This window comes from Phocoena sinus, chromosome 1 (assembly GCF_008692025.1).
Source record: "Phocoena sinus isolate mPhoSin1 chromosome 1, mPhoSin1.pri, whole genome shotgun sequence".
Taxonomy (NCBI): domain Eukaryota; kingdom Metazoa; phylum Chordata; class Mammalia; order Artiodactyla; family Phocoenidae; genus Phocoena; species Phocoena sinus.
In genome coordinates, this window is record NC_045763.1 from 123,862,244 (window position 1) to 123,882,076 (window position 19,833).

Genomic DNA, 19,833 nt, shown 5'->3' on the forward strand with positions numbered 1-19,833 from the left:
TGAGGGAGCAGCAAGGTTTAGGTAAGTTTTGTTGTTTTATTGATGATTATTTTTTTAGTAAAGAAAATGGGCATGTTTATAGGCATTAGGGAAGGGTCTACTCTACCTGCAGCTGTGGCTTTATCTAGGTGTTCTTAATATGTGAAGCATTGTATGGCAAACATTCAGTAATACTGAGATAAAGGGGGGAAGAGTATCGCTATAGGAAACAATGTACCAACTGTCCCCTGGCAGTGAGAGATGGCTGCCATCCTGAGCAACAGCTGGAAACTGCTCCCTTAACTGCAACTTGGACCGGCGCTTAGATTGCTTTCTGTGTCATTATAACAAATTGCACTCCTCATTATGAGACAGATTTGATCATGTATGCATAAGTTATCATGCCCCTGCAAAGTTACAATAACTACTCACAGCCTCAAATGACAATGGCAGCTTCGCCTTTCAGTACTGGCATTGTAAAGAGAAACCACTGTCCTAGATACTTTCAGCTTTGATTTCTAAGTCACACCAGCTCATGACTTCAGAAATCTTAATCCCTCTACTTTGTCCAAAAGGACAGAGGCAGAGTACTGATGTTTAGACTTTAGAGGCACCATCCGTTTGGTTTCAGTAGCTAAAAAAGCTAGGCACTTCTCCCTTTAAGAGGCGTTGGTTTTCCTTTTTTAATTGAAAGCTGTATATTCGATAGGTGGCACACTATAACTAATTCTCTCATCGTGATAGAACCTGGCTCTGTGTCATGTATATGCTCAGGAGCACAGAAAACCTTTCTTGATCCCTCCAAGCAGATGAGACTTTTCCTTCTCTGAGCTGGCATCAGAGAACAGTCTTATCATATGCTCCTTTCTACTTTTCACTCATTTGATTTCCATTCACAAGCCCCCAGAAACCACTCTGCTGGACCATAAACTCCTTGAGAGAAAATTTGTACGCATTCATTAAATTTTTCTTGATTTGAAAACAAATAGAATGGTGTCAAGCCGATTTTTATCTGTAATTTGTCTGAAGATCAGAGAACTCTCTGATGTGTGGTGATATTTTAATAAGAAATGTACTACATTATTGGCCAAAGACCAGCATTTTTTGGAAAATGACTTTTTTCCTGGTGATATTTCAGTTTAGGGTCGATGGATGATTTATTTCCCTTTTGAAGTTCAGTCTGGTCCAAGTCCTTTGGTTGGTGTGGATTTTCATACTTCAGCTCCTCTAAGTTATTAGCCTTGCCAACTTTGATTTTTACTGGAGAGGGACTATTGGGATATTCATTTTGATGCCAAACTATAATTTCAAAAATTCTTATTGTTAAAAGATTTGAGTTGATACTTCTGACCCAATTAAGGCTCAACTATTTTTCAGCTAATTTCCCCTTTAAAGCCAAATCCAATTTGTAAAACTTGCAAAAGAAGTCTGTAAGGCAGATATCCATGGATATAGCCTTGTTCTTCCTGTCCTATCTTAATAAGCTAAGGAAGGCTGTTTATGGATAATGGAACAGCTGCCAGATTCCACCCCCAGGATGACAGCAGCTCAGTTGTGGGAGAAGTGATGCTTAAAATTTGCATATTCTCTGTATACATACAGTAGGCATATATATAGACACACATCCTTATTAGTTTGAAAAATGATATTTCAGAACCCTACTTGCCTATTCAATTCTTTTGCAAGAAGGATGAGTGGAGACCAGGTAGATGTGAAAATAAAATGGATTCAAGCAAGGGAAAAGATAATTGCATTAATCAAGGTGGGAGATGATGGTGGCAATGACTAGGATAGTTGAGTAGAGATGGACCAATTCAAGGTTATTTTGAGGTCCAATCTGAAGGACTTGGTGACCAGTTGGATGAGAGAAGTGAGGGAGAGGAAGAGATAAGGATCAAGCCCCTGCTTCTGGTTTGGGCGACTAAGTAGATAACGGTGCCATCCACAGAAAATAAGAAATGTAGGAGTTGGTTTGAGGTTGAGAAACAGCAGATTCATTCCATTTCCTAGATAGATGTTGAGCTGGAAAGGCCTGTAGTACATTAAGGTGGGTATGTTCAGAAGGCAGGTGGATATATGGGACTGAGGAACAGGAGAGAGGATGGAGATAAAGACTGGCAGTCATCAACATATAGATGATGACTGACGCCATGGACTAGATATGATTTCCCAGAGAGAGGACCTTGCACAAACAGGAGCACCAGCATCTGGGGGATGTGCAGAGAAAGAACAGCCAGGATATAGTGAAAACGGTAGGAAAAACTCCAAAGTACAGTGTTGAGGAGGGCAAAGAAATATGAGTGCATTGTCAGGGGTGGCAAGTGCTTTTGAGAAGTCAAGGGGGCGAGCTTTGAGAAGCATCCATTCGAGTTAGCAATAAGGCGATCTTGGCAAGCGCTGGTCTTTGGAGTGGTGAAAGCAATAGCAAGACAGAAGTTAGTTGAGGAGAGGAAATGGAGACATTAAAGATTCAAAACTCTATCAAGGAGCTTGGCTGTGAAGAGGATAACGTGGATAGGGAAGTAGCATCAGAGGACTATAGGGTTTTTGCAAATTGTTGTATTTTAATGGGAGAGATCCGAGTGTGTTCTGAACGCTGATAGGAAGGAAAGGCTAAAGACGTGAGGTGGGAATGGGGTGGGGTATGGAGATTCAGCAAAGAGAGAACCTTGACAAAGCTGAAGGGGATGGCTCCAGAGCAGGACAGGAGGAGACAGTCATCTTTTTTTGTAACACAGGTAACAAACACACATAGCAGGTAGCCGCTATGAAGAATGGGAGAAGGAATCAGGGTGCCTCTTAACCTCTTGCCCATTCGGTAACTAACTGGCTATACTATACGTAGCTCATCAAAGATGCCTTTTCAACTACACAGAGTGTTCAAAAGAGTATTGTGTACAAATGTAATCTGAAAAATTACTGTTGCTAGATGATTACCCTAAAATTGAAGTAGCATAAAGATAAAAAATAGGCTCAATTTACATCTTTATAAATCAGCATTTCTTAACACTTCTGACATTCTTTAAAGGACAATCTACATGGAAGAGTGGCTTAAGCCACTTTTCTTAAAGGAGAAATAGCCAAACGCCATCAGTAATTCTGGCCACGGTACCATGAGTACAGAAATGTGCCCAGTGAGGATCGTGAAGAACTCACTCCTGACTCAACGAGCCAGAAAATGATAACATGAGCCGGACTAGCTTGGCCGGCACTGGTTGTGCATTCTCCCCTTTTCCCCTGCTGACAGAATCCTGACTTTGTTCATTTCCAAGGTGAATAGGTGTTGTGGCCTAAGTGATGAGTCTTGGTTGGTCCAAGCCAATCTGGTTTAGGAATGGAGACAGGACACAATTCTGGCCAATAAAATGACATGGAGAAGTCTGCTGGAAGGGGAAGAGGCTTCTGGAAAAGTTTTCCTCACTCTTGAGAAAAGGAGCACAAGGAAGGAGCATAACTTTTCCATCTCTGAATGCATTTAGCATCTGGGACGGTGGCAGTCATTATGGAATCTGGAGGGGAGCCAGCCCGGGAGGACAGAGGATGCACTCGGGATGCCAGAACAGAAGACGGAAAGAACTAGGTCCTACAGTGATGCCACCTGAACTGTTCCATTAACCAACCCCAGAACCACGTTACCTTGGAATTTCCTGCTATGTGAAATAATTTTTTTTCTATTTTTTAAGCCACTTCTAATTGCAGTTGGTTAGTATGGCAGGATGGAGCCCAAATGACTGAACTGCATGTGCAAAAGCAGGAACTGGAAACGGGCTGAAGACAGGAGAGAAGAAGTATTTGCCATTCTATGAATAAGAGTCATTTTATTATGAGAATCCATTCAATAAAAAGTAAGAGGGAAAGGGTTCTGATGGGAAGGAAGGAGACAGAAGATTGGGGGGGAAAGGCAAGCTGCAAACAGAGCATGAGACAAGTCCTATTAATGCCTCCTTTGCCCACTCTATCTTTTGGGGAAATGGACTGTATTGTATTTATCTCTCTAATACCCTGTGTGTCCTTGATCATTAACTTTTACTTCTCAGTCTGTGACTCATTCCCAGTCTCAGACATCAGAATCCTGCTAATAGTTCCTGAGAGAGAAAAAACACAAATACCAATTACTCACTGAGGATATCCACTCCTTCCAGGGTGGAGCATTGACAGTTCTTGAAATGGACTAGACATTCTTCCCTGCTCCCCACTGAAGGCTGTCCAGATACCTCCAGGGGAGAAATGTCTGTTTCATCAACTCTAGTGGCTCATTCACGCCTAGGGATTTAAAAATCACCTCCTAAACATACTACGTACAGAGTTCTAACCTTTACTACTCTGTAGTCCTGTTCAGATGCCTCCAGGAAGGCTACATTTAAATGTCTCTATACTCCTCTACCCCTGCCTATAACCTCGAATTCATCATGCCCTCAACGGGGCTAATCTTCTTCCAAATAAACTCTCCTTACCAGTTATCTCATTTCTGTCTAGGATATGCACCACTAGACAGCTGGGCTCATTTTGAAGCCTCCGAACATCTAACTGCTTGCTCTTTCAAAGCATCTCTCAGATTCGTCCACTCATTCCAACACCCATTGTCTCCATCATAATCCAGACACTCACATGTCCCACTTCAATCACACCTCAGCTCAAGGTCTCTGATTCTACTCTCTCCTACTTACCACTTGCTTTGTCAACATGTCACCTCTCCACTCAGGAACCTGCCCTGCAGTGGATCTCATCTGCTATGGCACCAAGCCCCAGCTCTTCTGGGAGGGGTTTCAAGGCCCTCCCTAATCTGGCTCCACCATATTCTTCCACTGTCTTGCAGTCAGACAGACAAGCTAGACACTGTCAAATACACACACTGTGTTCTTTTAGCTCTGGGCTTCCACCATGCTGGCCTGTGTGTCTCTGCTTTCCTAATCCTTCTCATTCCTCTAGGCCCATCTCTAATCTCCCCTCTTCCCTGAAGACTTTGTAACCATCCCAGCTCTTTCTCCTTTGAACTGCCAGTACCATACGCTTTAGCGTCTAACTGTCCCACTAAAGGTCCATTTTCTTTCCCTGGCTGGGCCACACTGCTTGTTAGACAAACCTTGTCCTACACGTCTGAGTGTTCCTCACAGTACCTGGTAGAGTCCTGAGCACTAGGTAGGGAAGAGATAACTATTTATTAATTGAATGATCAACATGCAAGGGGTACACCTTGCCTCTTTTTCTTATGATTTTAGTTATTGAGGAGCCTGGGAAGAAAGCAAGGGGCAGCTATGTCCTGCAGCCCTTGGAAAGCCTGGCATGCATTCCAGGAGATATCTGACACAGCTGGCAGGCTCCCGTTTCCAGAATGGAGATAATCATTGTCCAAAGAAGTGTCACTGAACAGATGGTTCTCAGCAGCAAGGAACCAGAGTGGAAGCCAGACAGGAGCATGGGGCAGGGCAGTCGGGAACTAGATTTACCACTGTGGCTTCCTCCAGTGGAGTCACTTGGTGCCAGGGGAGGTGGATGCGGCTTGTCCATCAGCACGCCAGATGCGGGGGCTCCTCCCAAGGGGACAGAGGGGATGGAGTAAGGGCCGGGGACACCGGAGACAGAGGGAGGGTACCCGGCCTTTGCTGCTTTCCCTGCTTCATACACTGTGGAGGGAGATGAAGAGCAAGAGAGATTACATCATCCCACCCTCCACAACCCTCACACCAAAAATTCCTGAGGGTGTGCTTAAGGGAGCTCCTGGATGTATGCGCGGGCGTGTGTGCGCGCGTGTGTGTGTGTGTGTGTGTGTGTGTGTGTGTGTGTGTGTGTGTTCTACTAGTCCTGAATTGATTCATCGGAACCCCTCTCCCCCACTCTCTTGGACTCCTCCAGCGATGACATAAGGAATTACAGTGTTTAGTAGTACCTGGCAACTGAGTAATTAAGCAGTGCTGGGAGCTGTCACAGCAGCCTCCCCTATGACAGCAGCAGCCCACTCTTAACCAAGTTGCTGTAGGCTGCCTCAGCCCCTCTGGAGGAGGCCTAGCACTGGGCTGCCCAGAGCTGCTTCCAGGAGGCTCCCAACCTCTTCTAGAGAGGCAAAGCCAGCTATGTGCTGACACACGGCCCCGCTCTGTGAGCTCAAAAGCAGAGCAAACAATCTGACTCCTCGCGTGGAAACTGCTGTGTTCCTAAGGATATGAAAGATATACATTGTGTCTCTCTCCTTCAAGATGTTTATGGCAGGGTGCCAAACTTACTGCCTATATGGGCTTGGCCAGGGAGGTAAAATTGTGAATCCCCAAAGGAGGACTAGTTCCTTTGTGGACCATTTTGTCATAGGAGTAAATACAACTCATCTGTGTCTGGATGGGACCCAAAGGCTGTGGTTTGCACACGCTGTTGGTAAAAAGGAGGAGTTCTCTGCACGCACAAGGCATGATCAGTGAAGGTTTTCTCTAGTTTGGATGCCCGAGGAGAGGGCAAAAGCCTTACCCCGCAACCTCACCATCCTGAACCTGCCCTTCCTTTCAGCAATAGTGTCAGTGAGGATTCCAAATGCTGGGGTGATAGGTGTAAATCAGAAGCATGGAGAGGTGCCTGTAGGTGAGAAGGCAAACAAGAATGGTCATCTCAGGAAGCTGGGGCCTCCCAGCAGAGGAGAGTCTGGAACGATCGCTTTTGGGGTGGAAGGAGAGGCGGTGGAGAAGGCGCTCAGGGCACATAGCTGTCTGATGGCAAGGTGACATTTCTTTTGATCACTCTACATCTCCACACTCATCACTCTACTCACAGGCCTGCGGGCAGCAGCAGGAATCTGGGCAACATGGGCAGCGGATGTAGCAACAGCAGCTGTGAGGACAGCACTGGCACCAGCAGATCCCCACCAGGACGAAGAAGAGGAAGACTCCCAGGGTCACCAGGCCAACAAACACCCACTCTGGAAGGACGCACAGAGAAACCCACACTCGAGGCGGCCCCCCTCCAGGACAGGCCCCCTCTCACCAGTGCCTCCCTGTGAGATGAGTGGGAGGGACCTGGGGGAAGACAGTATCTCGTAACAGGGCACAGAGCCCCCAGACTAAGGAGGAACTCTGAGAGTGAGAAGTGCAGACCCTCCCAGGGCTGGGGCGTGGACAGCAAGGAAGGTTACCGGGGTCATACTGAGCACACATAATGACCAGTACAAAGTGATGGCGGAGGTTCAGGGCCCCTTCCTGGAAAAAGGGCTTACCTTACCAACTGTAGTGTCAGAACACCTATGGGACAAGAGCAGAGATTCCTGGCTAGGTAGAGGGGAACTTTGCTTCCTGAGCTATTAAATGGTGGGTTCTGTGAATTCGTATGTTTTGTAGCCAAGTTAATCTTGTCCCTAAAAGTGTTAAGTCCTGAGAAAAAGTTCTCTATGTCTAGATGGTCTAAATCAGAACATATTTAGTGGTCCATGTCCCTTGTGTATTCATCTGTTTTCCCTACTGAATGCCTCTTAACATCTTTCCTGTACTCAGCATCAGTGCTGAGATCAAAACCCTTTGCTAAAGAAAACTAGAGACATAGGCTCCGAAGAGAAGATCCTGTCCCTGTTCCCCAAGAATGGTTTGATCACACCCCAGCTGACCGCGCTACACAGCCAGCATGACCACGGACTAAAGTGGCTCAGGACTGGGATGACTGGGAAGGCTCTCACGTGTATATCTGACCATGTTTGTTAACGTCTGCTATCTTCACTGCTCTGCCAGTGAAATTCATTCATTAATTCATTTGCCCATCCAAGAGATTAAGAGAAAGGAAACCAATCCATCTGGCTTAGATTAAAAATGACTGTGGCCCTGGAGTGACCTGATGTCATGCCTTTGGGACTTGGCTATAGGATCCAATGTCCCACTGCGGGGGGCCTGGGAAGGACTGGAATGAGCCATGATTTCCTTTCAAATCAAAAGATTAAAGCAATTCATTTTGATTGAAAACCATCTACCAAAACTCCCTTTGCAATCAACTTCAAGTACACATTGTTTTGTTTGAATTTTAGTTATTAAATATTCCTTCAGTGAAACGGAACATTCCGTTGGAGCTTGCGAATGTGCTATTTTGGTTATATAAAGGGTTTTGTGATAATGATAAAGTTATTTGACCTTTGTCTAGAACATAATTTCCTCAGGGAGGAAACAAACAGCTTACGTTTCCTGAATGGTCCTCCTCACTCACCCATCAGAAATACATTCAAAATAACCAGGTCACCCTCTATTCAGGAAGTGAGAAGGCCTTGTACCCAGCTAGAATGTTCTGGAGAACATTCTTGCTGAGGACAGTAGATAGATGAGGGCTTTGGCCCTTCCTTAGCACTAACATAATAACACAATGCGGCCTGAGATAGATATGGGCCCTGAGGATTAGATGAGATGTGTGGTATGGTGGCTACAACTTGGGTCAGGCAGTCAAGGATAAAAGACTGGCAGGTTACCTTGGAGAAACAAAGAATGTTATCCATGAAAGGATTCTTGGAGTCAAAAGGGAGAGAAATTCGGGAGACCAGGACCAGATATGAAAAATACAGTAACTTTTCCTTGGGACTGTGGGATATAACATCTAGTAGGAAGCAATGCAGTGTTAACAGTGTTTTTTTTTGTGATGAGCAAATGCGTACAAATTGATGGAACTCTGGATAAGGCGGATCACAAAGAAATATTTATTTGCGTCCTTGGGATCGACATCGGTGAAAAGAATGTCTGTATTTGGGTTGGCCAGCTCATGGGAAAGGATCAGGAGAATTCACAGAAGAATAATTAGTGAAGCTCAACTGTGAAGACTCTGCATGCTTCTTAAAACCTGAATCAAGTCAAAACCAATCGCCAGGATTATCTTGTTTCTCTCTTTTGCTCTCAGTTATTAAGCAGCTCTTAACCCTTTGGCAGAAGCTCTCCAAAGCAAGGCTGAATCATATCCTTTCCTATTCCCTGCCTTTGGTTATGTCCTCTCCCATAGTTCATTCTTGTTTCTCTCTAATCCTCCTTCCACGATGGGCTATAGTGCAGCATCAAACTGATGTTGGCTTGTCTAGCTGGTATGTCCAACAGAAGCTACATAAAAAGACAGAGGTGTACATTCGGTGCAGGTGTCCTTGAGATAGGGTCCATGGACCCCAGGGACTTAGGGGGCCAAGAAGCCCCTGAAATTGTATACAAAGCAATGTAGATCTCTAAATGTGTACTTTTCAAGGGAGGAGGGGTGCATAGCTTTCATAAGGTTTGAAAAAATGTTTTGATAAAGTTATAGAAGGCAATTCAGAGTAACATGGTTGTACACTAATGAATGGGTAAACATAAAACTTAGGGAATAAGGAATGCAGATTAATAACCATTCCGTCAAGGATACTTATAGCTATCTGGGTGCAGCTGAGATACTGAGATTGCGAAAAGGCCTGCATACCTGACACTGAAGGACTGGGTCCCCATCTCAGCCTATTTTTTTTTTTAACATCTTTTTTTTTTTTTTTTTTTTTTTTTTTGCGGTATATGGGCCTCTCACTGTTGTGGCCTCTCCCGTTGTGGAGCACAGGCTCCGGACGCGCAGGCTCAGTGGCCATGGCTCACGGGCCCAGCCGCTCCGCGGCACGTGGGATCTTCCCGGATCGGGATACGAACCCGTGTCCCCTGCATCGGCAGGCGGACTCCCAACCACTGCGCCACCAGGGAAGCCCTCAGCCTATTTTTAATTACCATTATTCTTTTAGGGCCTAGTAACAGAAGAAATACAATTTGAAGGCTCTTCCAATGGGCTTAATTTCATCCTGGAGGATACCACAGACATATATAGACAAATGTACAAATAAATTAAAGGAGCAATTAGTAACTAATGCAGAAGCAAGACAGATGGAGGGATAGCAAATTAAGCAAATACAGAGTTAAATGACTGAATACCTGGCATAATCTCCACAGCAAAACTGGGCAAGAGATCAGCAAGCAGCCCTGTCCTGCCTAAAAGAAGTGGAAGGAAAAGAAGAAGTAAAGAGGTTACTCCAAAGGAAAAACACAGCCTGAAGCCTAGCTCCAGTTAGCACCATCCCTACATGGGGCCATTGATCCATGCTGTCTGTGTCCTGAGATGCACGTCACCAAGGCTGGGCTCAGTCAAGAGAATGACCTTCTCCATCAATCTTTGGCAGCCATCTAAGAACTCTGCACCTAAACCAGGCAGAAGCAGAAGCAGAAATTTCTCTCCAACTATTATAGAAGGAGGAAATCTCTGCTTCAAATATGAAAAAACCTGCTTGAGCAGACTGACATATACCATCTCCATTCATTTATATATCCTACTCCACGTATATTATTGGAAAGTCAAACCCGTCTGTATCCAAACGTTCAACCTACATTTTCGTACATCCATACACAGTCCCATGTCCATATAAAAACAAAAGTACATATTTGGTTTTAACTCAGAATTATCTCCCTACATGATTCTATTTATAGCCTAAAGATATTTCAATGATTAAAGTTTTCAAAGGCAAGGAAATGATAAAGCTAGATCAGTTATACACTCTTCGACACTCCTTCTGGCTTCAGAAATACTCTGTACATATGTGTATGGTATGGCTTTTCCATATGGCACCCACAGCTGGCATGGTATGGACCCAAGTGCCTTCTGCGTGATATGGCACAGAAGCTTAAGGGCTGGTGTCAGAACAGGTGCCCCTCGGGGCTCTGAGAAGCAAAGAGCTGTGCAGGAAACAACACACTGGAAGAGGTTGGGGAGGAGGTTAGTCCTTTTAAAAACTAGCCTGGTTTATATAGAAAGGAGTGCTGAATGCTTCCACCACGTTCTAATATCCACATAAATATAAAGGCTGTAATAGGACTTCTGCCCTGTACCAGATTCTCTCTATCACAGTGCAGCCTTGCTAAGAAACAAGTTGCACTGGGAAACAACTAGCAAACTCGCTTCCTTTGAGGCTTGTGATGGCAAAAGGTCACTATGGTTCCTAAGCCTGCAACTGAATCTTACTTCACTTATGGGCATGACATATGCTTCTAGCACAGCTCTGTCCAGTAGAAATATAATGTGAGCGACCAGTAATTTTAGCTTTTCTAGTAATCACGTTAGTTTTTTTTTTAAAAAAGATGAAATTACCTTCGTAATATTTTTACTTGTACCAATGTAGCCAAAATATTAATACTTCAAAGGCTCTGTAGCCACACATCACCATTAGAAAACACACCTCTAGGGGTCTAGGGGTCTCTTTGGTTCATTAGAAAACAACTTTTCCTGTTGAAGTTTGTTGAGGTGCATTAGAGAAAAAGTTACCCATGTGTGTGGTTTATATTTTGAGTCTAAAGGTCATAGTTGGTCACTGATCCTCTCCTCTATCAAATCACCCCATAGAAAAGCAGCTCTGACAAAAGTCAAAGAAAAAAAAGTTCTTCCAAGGCGCTAGGAGAGGATGCTGCAGCAGGGGCAAGGTTTTAGGGAGTCAGGTAAAAGGGCTCTTTGCTCACTTTATTTTTCTTGGCTCTCCTCAACTATACAAGGCCAGTGTGGTAAAATGTGTCCCAGTCATGTCTCCTGCATGGGTCATGGTCCCACATTTGAAAAGTTAATCAGTACCAGAGTACATTCCAAGGAAAAGAAAGCATGGAGTGGGCCACTAGGTTAACTCTGTTTTATTTTTTATTTAGTTATTTTTTTGGCCATGCCATGCAGCATGTGGGATCTTAGTTTCCCAACCAGGGATCAAACCCATGCCCCCTGCAGTAGAAGCTCGTAGTCTTAACCACTGGACCGCCAGGGAAGTCCTGAAGTTAGCTCTGTTTTAGGTTTTGGCAAGAAGGGTTTCCTTCTTTCTGTCTTCCGTCTTGTGCAGCTGGCACGGTAAGAGTGGTTTGGTGCTTGCAAGGTCTCTTGGAAAGTCAAGTGGGAGCCAAGTAGGTCATTGGAAAAGGGCATCTTGAAGGAGAGATGGGCTAGCCTTTGGCCTAAGCCAACATGAAGGGCTAGGAGGTTCCCCAAGGCTCACACGTGGTCTAGTCCATTTCCCTAGGATAGGCGACCAGACAGGGATTTGGGGCCAAAGTCCAAGCAAGTGATTAAGAGCATGCATTGGTCTCACATGGAATGTTCTCTGTACAAATATCTCTTGGAAGTTCAACAAGGCAATAGACAGGTGGTCAAGGATTTGGGATCTTGGACATCTCTTAAAGGCATAATTAGTATTAATTACAGCCAACAGCCAATGATCAAGAAGTCAATATTAAAAAAAAAAGTCAATATACTGTGCTTTTAGCAAAGCAGTTATCAGATGCTTACTTAATGGTGTTTTTTTTTAATATGGACAGATTAGTACTTCTAAATATATCTTACTGTATATAGTAAAATGAGAAGCTTTTATTGTGTTTACTCTCTGGTTGTCAAGCCTACCACTGTTTTAAACATCCCTGTATGTGCTGTAGCCCAAATCATTAATTACGTTCATAACAGAAATGTTATTGATGATATAAGCTATCGCTTTGCATACAATTTCTCACAGGAAATTAGCTATGTGATAATAATTAATTATAAAAAAATCCATACATTCAAGGAGGATATGGTACTCACACATATTATATAGAGCATATTCTATTGGAGTAAGCAGTAGACTGGCTGGGAGTCAGGGTGCTGAAGGCAGCTTTGACATTAGTTTACTTGGTGACCACTATGGACAGATTACTTCCTCTTTCTAGGACCCAATTTTCTCATGAGTCAAGTGAAGCGGTTGAATGAAGAGATCCATAAATAGGGAGACCATACATCTTGGTTTGTCTGGGACAGTCCTGGTTTATGCCTGTTGTCCTGGTATAATTATTAATAGCACCCCTTTTAATTCCAAAGGGCTCTAATTTGGACAATTATTTAGATGGTCACCCATCCATAACATTTTCAGTTCTCAAATCTGATACTCAGTGATCAGAGTTGCAAACTCAATTCTATATGTTTATACAGACCAGTAGATAATGCAAACAAGGGCAGCTGGTCAAATGTAATACAACTGGGAGCAGCTGGGCGTGTGGCAAATGGCATATTGTGTCTGTAGGGGCTGCTTCTACGCACCTCTAGCCAATTGTTGCCTCACAGAAAAGTGTCTTCAGGGTTGCAAATCTTCCTATTTTTCAAGATTAGCCAGACCCCAGATTTTTATGTGAAATATCCTGATTTTCAGATGTTGGTGAATTTATGCTGGAATCCTATATTTCTAAAAGTCATTTTGCTTCCAGCTTCTTGCTTAACAATTCCTAAAAAATGCTGTTGCCACTTAGAAATGCTCTAACTTTTCTTCCTATTCTACTCTATCCTGTCACATCCAATGAAGGTCCGATGTTAGACAGTCCAAACAATTGCAGTAAATACATTCCAGATTTCAGCAGCACTTTACCAACACTTGTGAATCACGATCATTCTTCCAGGATTCAGTTAGAGTGGCAATTACAAGTCACTTTAATGTCTAAGAAAAGGATGGAAAACAGACCCAGCAAATAGAAAGCCAAATTTACTCTTTTCAAACCCCAGCTCAAACTATGAGTAGAAAGTACAGTTTTCACGTAAGCACTTCAAAGAGTTTTCCCCAAACCTTGCAGAATCCATTACTTTTAAGAAATTTCCACATGAATAGACCAAATGAGTCAGGCATACTACTAGTTTGTACACGCACACATGCAAGTGTCAGTATCATTCCATACGGTCACAAACATCATAGCCCAAAACATTCATGTATTTTGGGTTGAATGACGAGGGCAGAAACAATCACTTTGATAAAACAACTTACAGATTTTACCTATATAATTCCCTGTTTCAGCTGTTTTCTGCCACTGACACCTTGAAGTTATCCCCAACTGAACTCTCAGTACATATTCCTGAGAACAAGTTCACTTCTGGAATGTCTCCAATTCATTCATTCAACAAAGAAATGTATATTGTGCCTGGTGGACACGCAGAGAAGAACAAGACTTGATCCCTGTGCTTGAAAGCCTCAGGCTCGCCCACGCAGCTTGTCCAGCAGTGTGAGGCTAAGAATTCGGCTTTACTTCTCTGCTTCTGGGTCACATGACTTACCAAGGTCAAAGGACTTTCTTCCTGCCAAATTCCCTGTTTTCATTAGCTTTTTTTTTTGCATTTTTGACATCAGGTTCCCCCAGAGACACAGTCCTTGCCTGGTTTCCCACTCCTCTCCTACCCATGGCATTATCTTCACATATTTCACAACAAACCATGTCCCGGTGACATTCCCCCAAGGTCCTGATACCCTTTTCTTGGCCGGTCAGGCCCTCAATGCAGGATGTACTTACCTTCTTTACTAAGATAACCAGCTAATGAACTTCTCAATCTTCTGCTTCATTCAGATTCTTACCACACACAGTCTAGAAGACTCTGAAATATGTTCCGACAGAGCCGTGTAAGAATACTGCCGTGAGAGGCTGCATCCTCCTCCATGGTCCCGGTTTCATGAGAGCACTTGTCTCTCAGCTGCCGTGATTCCTTTACATGTGCCTCCGCTAGCAGGATGGAAACCCCGCTGCCTCCCCAGCAGCGTGGCATGAGGAGGTACCTCACCCATCAGGACCTTAAACTTTTCCCAGTAGTAAATCCCCATTGTTTTCTACGCTGGGCTTCTGATTTACTGCTCATGTTAGTGCCTTTTATCCAGCTCAAATGGACTCTTAATGAGCAGATGAAGGAACCATTCATTCATTCAGCACTACTCTATGTAATGGAGAACGTTTAGCACCCCTGGACTCAGGGCTCAATGCCAGGAGCATCCTCTACTCACTGGAATATCCCCAAATGCCATCTTGCCATCTCAGGGGATTGAAGCACTGCCTCATCCCACCCCCACAAGCTGAAAGCCACGAGGCTAGGGTATTTTCAAGGTGGCCATTACAGAGAGATACAATATGCGCCCCAAATTGGTTTTTGTCTCTAGTCTTAAAACTTAAATCCAAGCTCTGATCATTAGTCCAAGTTCTAGATGTAGGACAAACTTGTTTTCAAATCCTAGATCGGCTACTCAATTATTTGATGACAAAAGACACATTATTTAATGCATTGGACCTTATGAAAAGAAGGGAAAACAATACTTCCTTTGTCCTTGTGATGTCAACACTGCTGACAGCACAGTTATCTCCATTCATTTCTTTGAAACGTACTAACTTGGAGTCCTTTTCAGTTTTGCCAATATATCATACAAATGAACCTTCTGTTCGGGATGATCTAGAATGTTTTTCTTCCCCAGCCTCTTGAGGTTCCCTTCTTTTCCCTTCTGCTTAATGGACATCTGGGCTTCATCCCACTTCCAGGCTTTCCTAAGATGCCCTGGATCCATTTTCAGGGATGTACTGTATCCACCCGTGACCTCTCAGATCCTAACCCTTTAAAAGGTTTCTCTCCTAAATCTTTGAGGAGAGCAGATGTTTTTCTCTGGCCCTTTTAAGTGTAAAGTTGTTTCTATGGCTGTTTGGAATCCCCCCAAATTGGAAATTTCCCAAGGGCACACACATCCCTCTTTTTATTCTATATTCCCATGGCAACCATGCATTCAATAAATAAAGATTACGATTATCCATCACAAATGTGGATATAGCCTCCCTTTCTTTTATATGTAAACTATGTATTTAAGCATTTCACGTGTGTATTTCTTTCTTTGTCCCTTTCGTTTTAGCTCACTTTAAATTATAGTGAATAATTCTCACAGTGAATTCTCTCCACAAAATGAGTAGTATCAGACCATCTACAATTAACTGTTAATAAATGCTTCAGGCTTTTCGGCAGTGATTATAAGCTTGGCCTAAGGCACTGACTTCTATTCACACAGAATTCTAAAATCAGATTGTATTGCCAGAAAGGATCTCCAAGGTCATCTAATCCATAACCCACTCCATGTTTTCAGGAACCTGAGGCTCAGAGAGCATAAGAATCTTACCCAAAGTCACACAGCTGCCTAATAAACCAGGAGTAGAACCTGGGTCTACTCACCCCCATCCCTGTCTTTTTTCCCCAGTATCTCACTCCCCCTCAAGCTTTGCTTATTCTTAATTTAGAAATGTTAGACATGTGCAGCATTTCTAATCTCCTAGTATCTGCAGTGAGCAACACAGAAATTTGTGTTTGTGGCATTACTGCTCTACTTACATAATTAAAGTATAATGTCTGGATATAGGAGTGTTGGAGATGGTTAACAATTTCAGCACCTTTTAAAGCTGTGACCAGAAAATGATTACTGAATACATCATAACACAGTATGAGCTAATTAAAAGGCATTCACCATGCTGCTATAAACTAATAAACAATAATAAAAATGATTGCAAAGCACTCTGCCTTTGCAAAGTGCTATAGTGATCCAACCCCCTAGCCCTCAAGAGTGAGTAGATGCAAAGTGTTATTAGTAATATAACGTGCTCAACTTGGCCTGAGATGAAATGACTAAGACAGTTAGATTTGATTCCAAAATGATATGGAGCAGGGTGGGATTTAATGGAGGGAGGAAATTGAGTTTCTTGGTGCCCAGTGTGATTTCCTGAGCTCCCTGTGCTCCAACCATCAGACCTGCACAGACACTTCAGATGCAAAGATATCAAGAACGGCTAGTTTCCTTAACCCAAAAAGCCCAGGTGGTCCACGGCAGCCACGGAGGGGCACACAGCTTGGTAGGTCTCGGGTTGTCAGAGTTCCTGCCCTTTCCTCCGTGGCCAGCCCCCTCTCGGTGTGAGGGGCGTGAGCACGGAGCATTTCCCAGAGCAAATTCTGAGGCACTGCACCGTGTGAACTCAGACCTGCACACTTGAATAGAGGCAGCTGGCTTTGGAGAAAAATGCCATGGCTGTCTCCTGACCGGCTTTCAAGGGCTGCCATTCTTTCTTTCCAGGGCTGAGCCGATTTTCGGCGACACCCGCTCTCCCGCGGGCCTCCAGGGCCTCCCCTCGGCGGGGCCCGTCCCCTCCCTCCCGCGCACCGGCTTCGCATTTTTGCCGCCTCCCGGCTCTGTCGACTACAATGCGCCCGGCAGGCTGACCCAGCTGCTCCAGCTCCCGCCTGGGTAACCACGGCAACCGCGGGCTTCAGGAATGCTCACTAATTGAAGGCCGAGTTTCCTCCCACAGTGATGAGCAACAAGTGAAGCAAAAATAGTGAGGCGGGATAAAGGCTTCGAGGGAGCGGGGGAGGGAGGGGAGAGCAGTCGCAGAGCGGGACTGGGTGGCTGGGGGATGAGGGGAGGGCAAACGGCGCCTTCAGCACCTCGTTTGTTCTCTTCACAACCCAGGGCAGTGAAGAACCTTAAAGGACACCGTTTACCCGTCAGAAATCTCAGCACACGTTATTCAGTGAACAACTGTTACTGCAAACCACCACCTCTTTGCTGGGCCCCTTTGCTTCCAGTAAATGAATGGAGATGTGCGCATCCCTAGGTCCCCATAGTTAGAATGCCAGCTAACACCCAGGGTGCAGCAGGTGAAGGTGAGCTGAAACTAGTTTGATCCCAGCTCCTCTGGATCTTCTGTTCTCTTCAATCAAAAGGAGAACTTTCCAGGTGATCATCTCTAAAGATGGGGTGACCATCATACCCGTATGGCTGTTGTCTTGACATAAATTAGTAAAAGTCTCCCCTTTTCACTCTCAAGGGTATTCTAATTTGGACAATAAATGATAAGGTCACACTATCAAAAGTCTTTCCAGGCCCATCTAGATCCTAATCCAAGTCTTAGGTGCTCCCCAAACCCTTCCAGACTTCATCAAATGGTCTCTGTGACCTAATCCTTGTATTTAGGTTAGGTAGTAAACACCCTGTAATTAACTGAGAAACGGGGGCTTCCAACAGCTACCAAAACATAGCAACCAAAAGTCGGCATGCTGGGACAGAACACCCTGAAACCCACTAGCGGGAAGATTCCCACAGGGCTGATTAGGGTCACCACTCGCAAGGCACTGCACAGATGTCACTGAGAAAACATGAATCTATTAGTAATAGGATTGCCAATTAACAGATGGCTCATTAAAGCCTCTGCCCATGGAATGGGCTAAAAGAAAATCAGCTCTCTAGGAGGAGTCCCGGAACACAGAATTCCCTGAAGAGGGTTCCCTCAAATTAGGGATGACATCCTGGCAATGAGATGTGGGGTATAGGAAACGGTAGGAGAAGGGAACTGACATTTACTGAGTTCGTATTCTGTGTTATTTAATCCTCATACTAGGTCTTCCACGTGACTTTCATTTTCCCTCCCCCATTCTTACGGATGAGGAAACCGAGACTCAACATTGACTTACTGAAGGTTATATTGATGCACTGAGTCCACAGATATCTGACCCCAAAGCCCGTGCTCTTCACAGGGGATCTTATCCAGTAACCAGATTGACCTTTGGCCAAGATCAGGGTTTTGCAACCTTGGCACTATTCACATTTGGGGCCAGATAATCCTTTGTTGGGGGTAGGAGGGCCGCCCTGTGCGTTGTAGGATATTCAACAGCCTCCTTGGTCTCTATCCACTAGAATGCCATGGTACCCCACAAGACGGGACAACCACAATGTTTCCAGACATTGCCAAGTATCGTCTGGGTGGGGGTCCAAAGAGGCCCCTCTTGAGAATCAGTAGCCTAGATATTTAATATAGTTTTAATCTTTTCTTGTATTGTTCTCTCATTGCTTCAGAAATATAATGCTTATCTTTACCAAAAGACAGTAATTTTCATAGGGACAAAACAGTGCCATTTTAAAATTTTGTATCCTCACTGTGCTAGGGACATAGTATGCAAAAGAGACTGGTTAAAAGTTAAATCATAATTCAAATGCAAATCACGCTTGAAGCAAAACTGACTCTATCGCATGGTGCCTATCAAAGAGCAAGGTTGCGATTATGCCGTGGAGAGGTCTGAAGGCCAGAAGAGGCTTCCTGCAAAGGGTAAAAGGCATGATCCCTAGTCTTTGGAACAACCCCAAACCCCACTCCACTGCTCAGATGGTAGAAAGTTCATTTTTGGCAGCCATTAACCAGAATCAGAGGCTAGTTGATGCCTGGTTGACTTTTCTGCCTCCTCCTTCTCCTCCACCCCTTCAACAGTTTTCTGGTTCTTCTCAAAACCAAAACCCACAGAGGCATCTAGGTAAGCTCAGGGCAGAGTAGGCCAGCTGGGAGAAAAGCCAGCGGGGCTGAGGCCTAAAAAGCTCCCTCCCATTATAAGTTTTGTGCCCCACCCCTTTCATGGGAGGCAGTGCAGTTATCTCAGGTCTTCAGGAAATCCGAAGATAGATAGGGTAGGTCCATCCTGCTAGAGGAATCAACTCCCCTTGACGTCTTTCATGTGAAGCCAAGACATCTGAAGTATAATCAAGTCTGCAAAGGAAAATGTGGGCACAGCCCAAATTGAAAGATATTCCAAAGGAGTAACCCCCAGATTTATGGCTAGAGTGTGACTCGGTAATTAATTCCTTCTCTCCCTTTTGCCAGGAGTCAACTTCTCTTTCTTCTCCTCCAATTCTTTCCCCCTCTTCCTCTGTTGTAAATCTTTGAGAGAAACAGCAGCAGCCACTCTCAGAGATCAAAGTTTGAGCAGGCAACAAAGACCTCCGAGGAGGAGGCTGTTGCCATGGGAACTCTCTGAGCTGAAGTCCTTTTAATCGGCAAATCTCCTGGTTAGCAGCACAGGCTAGGGCTGGTAAAGAGGAAGAGAAGGGGAGTCTTGGCAACAAGTAGCCTTTCTGAACAGCCAGAACTCCACCTGGGGGTGGAGGTAGGACAGGATTCAAATGGAGGCAGCACTGACACGGGGGTGAGTGCCTGAGTATTTCTGCACAGCCATAGAAACAGACTTCCATCAAAAATCCCTAAAGCCCATCACAAATGCCGAGATGTCCCCTCCCAAGAATTCCCTGATTTCTTATTA

General features: G+C 44.5%; 2 protein-coding genes across 6 annotated transcripts in view; one reads left to right on the forward strand and one right to left on the reverse strand.

The window, feature by feature from the left end:
- The window catches only part of ILDR2 (immunoglobulin like domain containing receptor 2), a 56,304-nt gene that overhangs the window by 11,608 nt on the left and 24,863 nt on the right, over window positions 1–19,833 (reverse strand). Inside the window, exons 4-6 of one of the 4 annotated variants that reach the window (XM_032614116.1) lie at window positions 9,858–9,914; window positions 6,734–6,880; window positions 5,427–5,603 (exon numbers count right to left, since the gene is read on the reverse strand). The exons of 1 other annotated variant lie outside the window; for it this stretch is intronic. In XM_032614116.1, the coding sequence (XP_032470007.1) occupies window positions 5,427–5,603; window positions 6,734–6,880; window positions 9,858–9,914 (381 nt within the window). The remainder of the gene's footprint in view (window positions 1–5,426; window positions 5,604–6,733; window positions 6,881–9,857; window positions 9,915–19,833) is intronic. 2 more of the 4 variants (XM_032614087.1, XM_032614096.1) reach the window with 2 other exon arrangements.
- The window catches only part of MAEL (maelstrom spermatogenic transposon silencer), a 120,995-nt gene that overhangs the window by 8,747 nt on the left and 92,415 nt on the right, over window positions 1–19,833 (forward strand). The gene's annotated exons all lie outside the window — the stretch shown is intronic.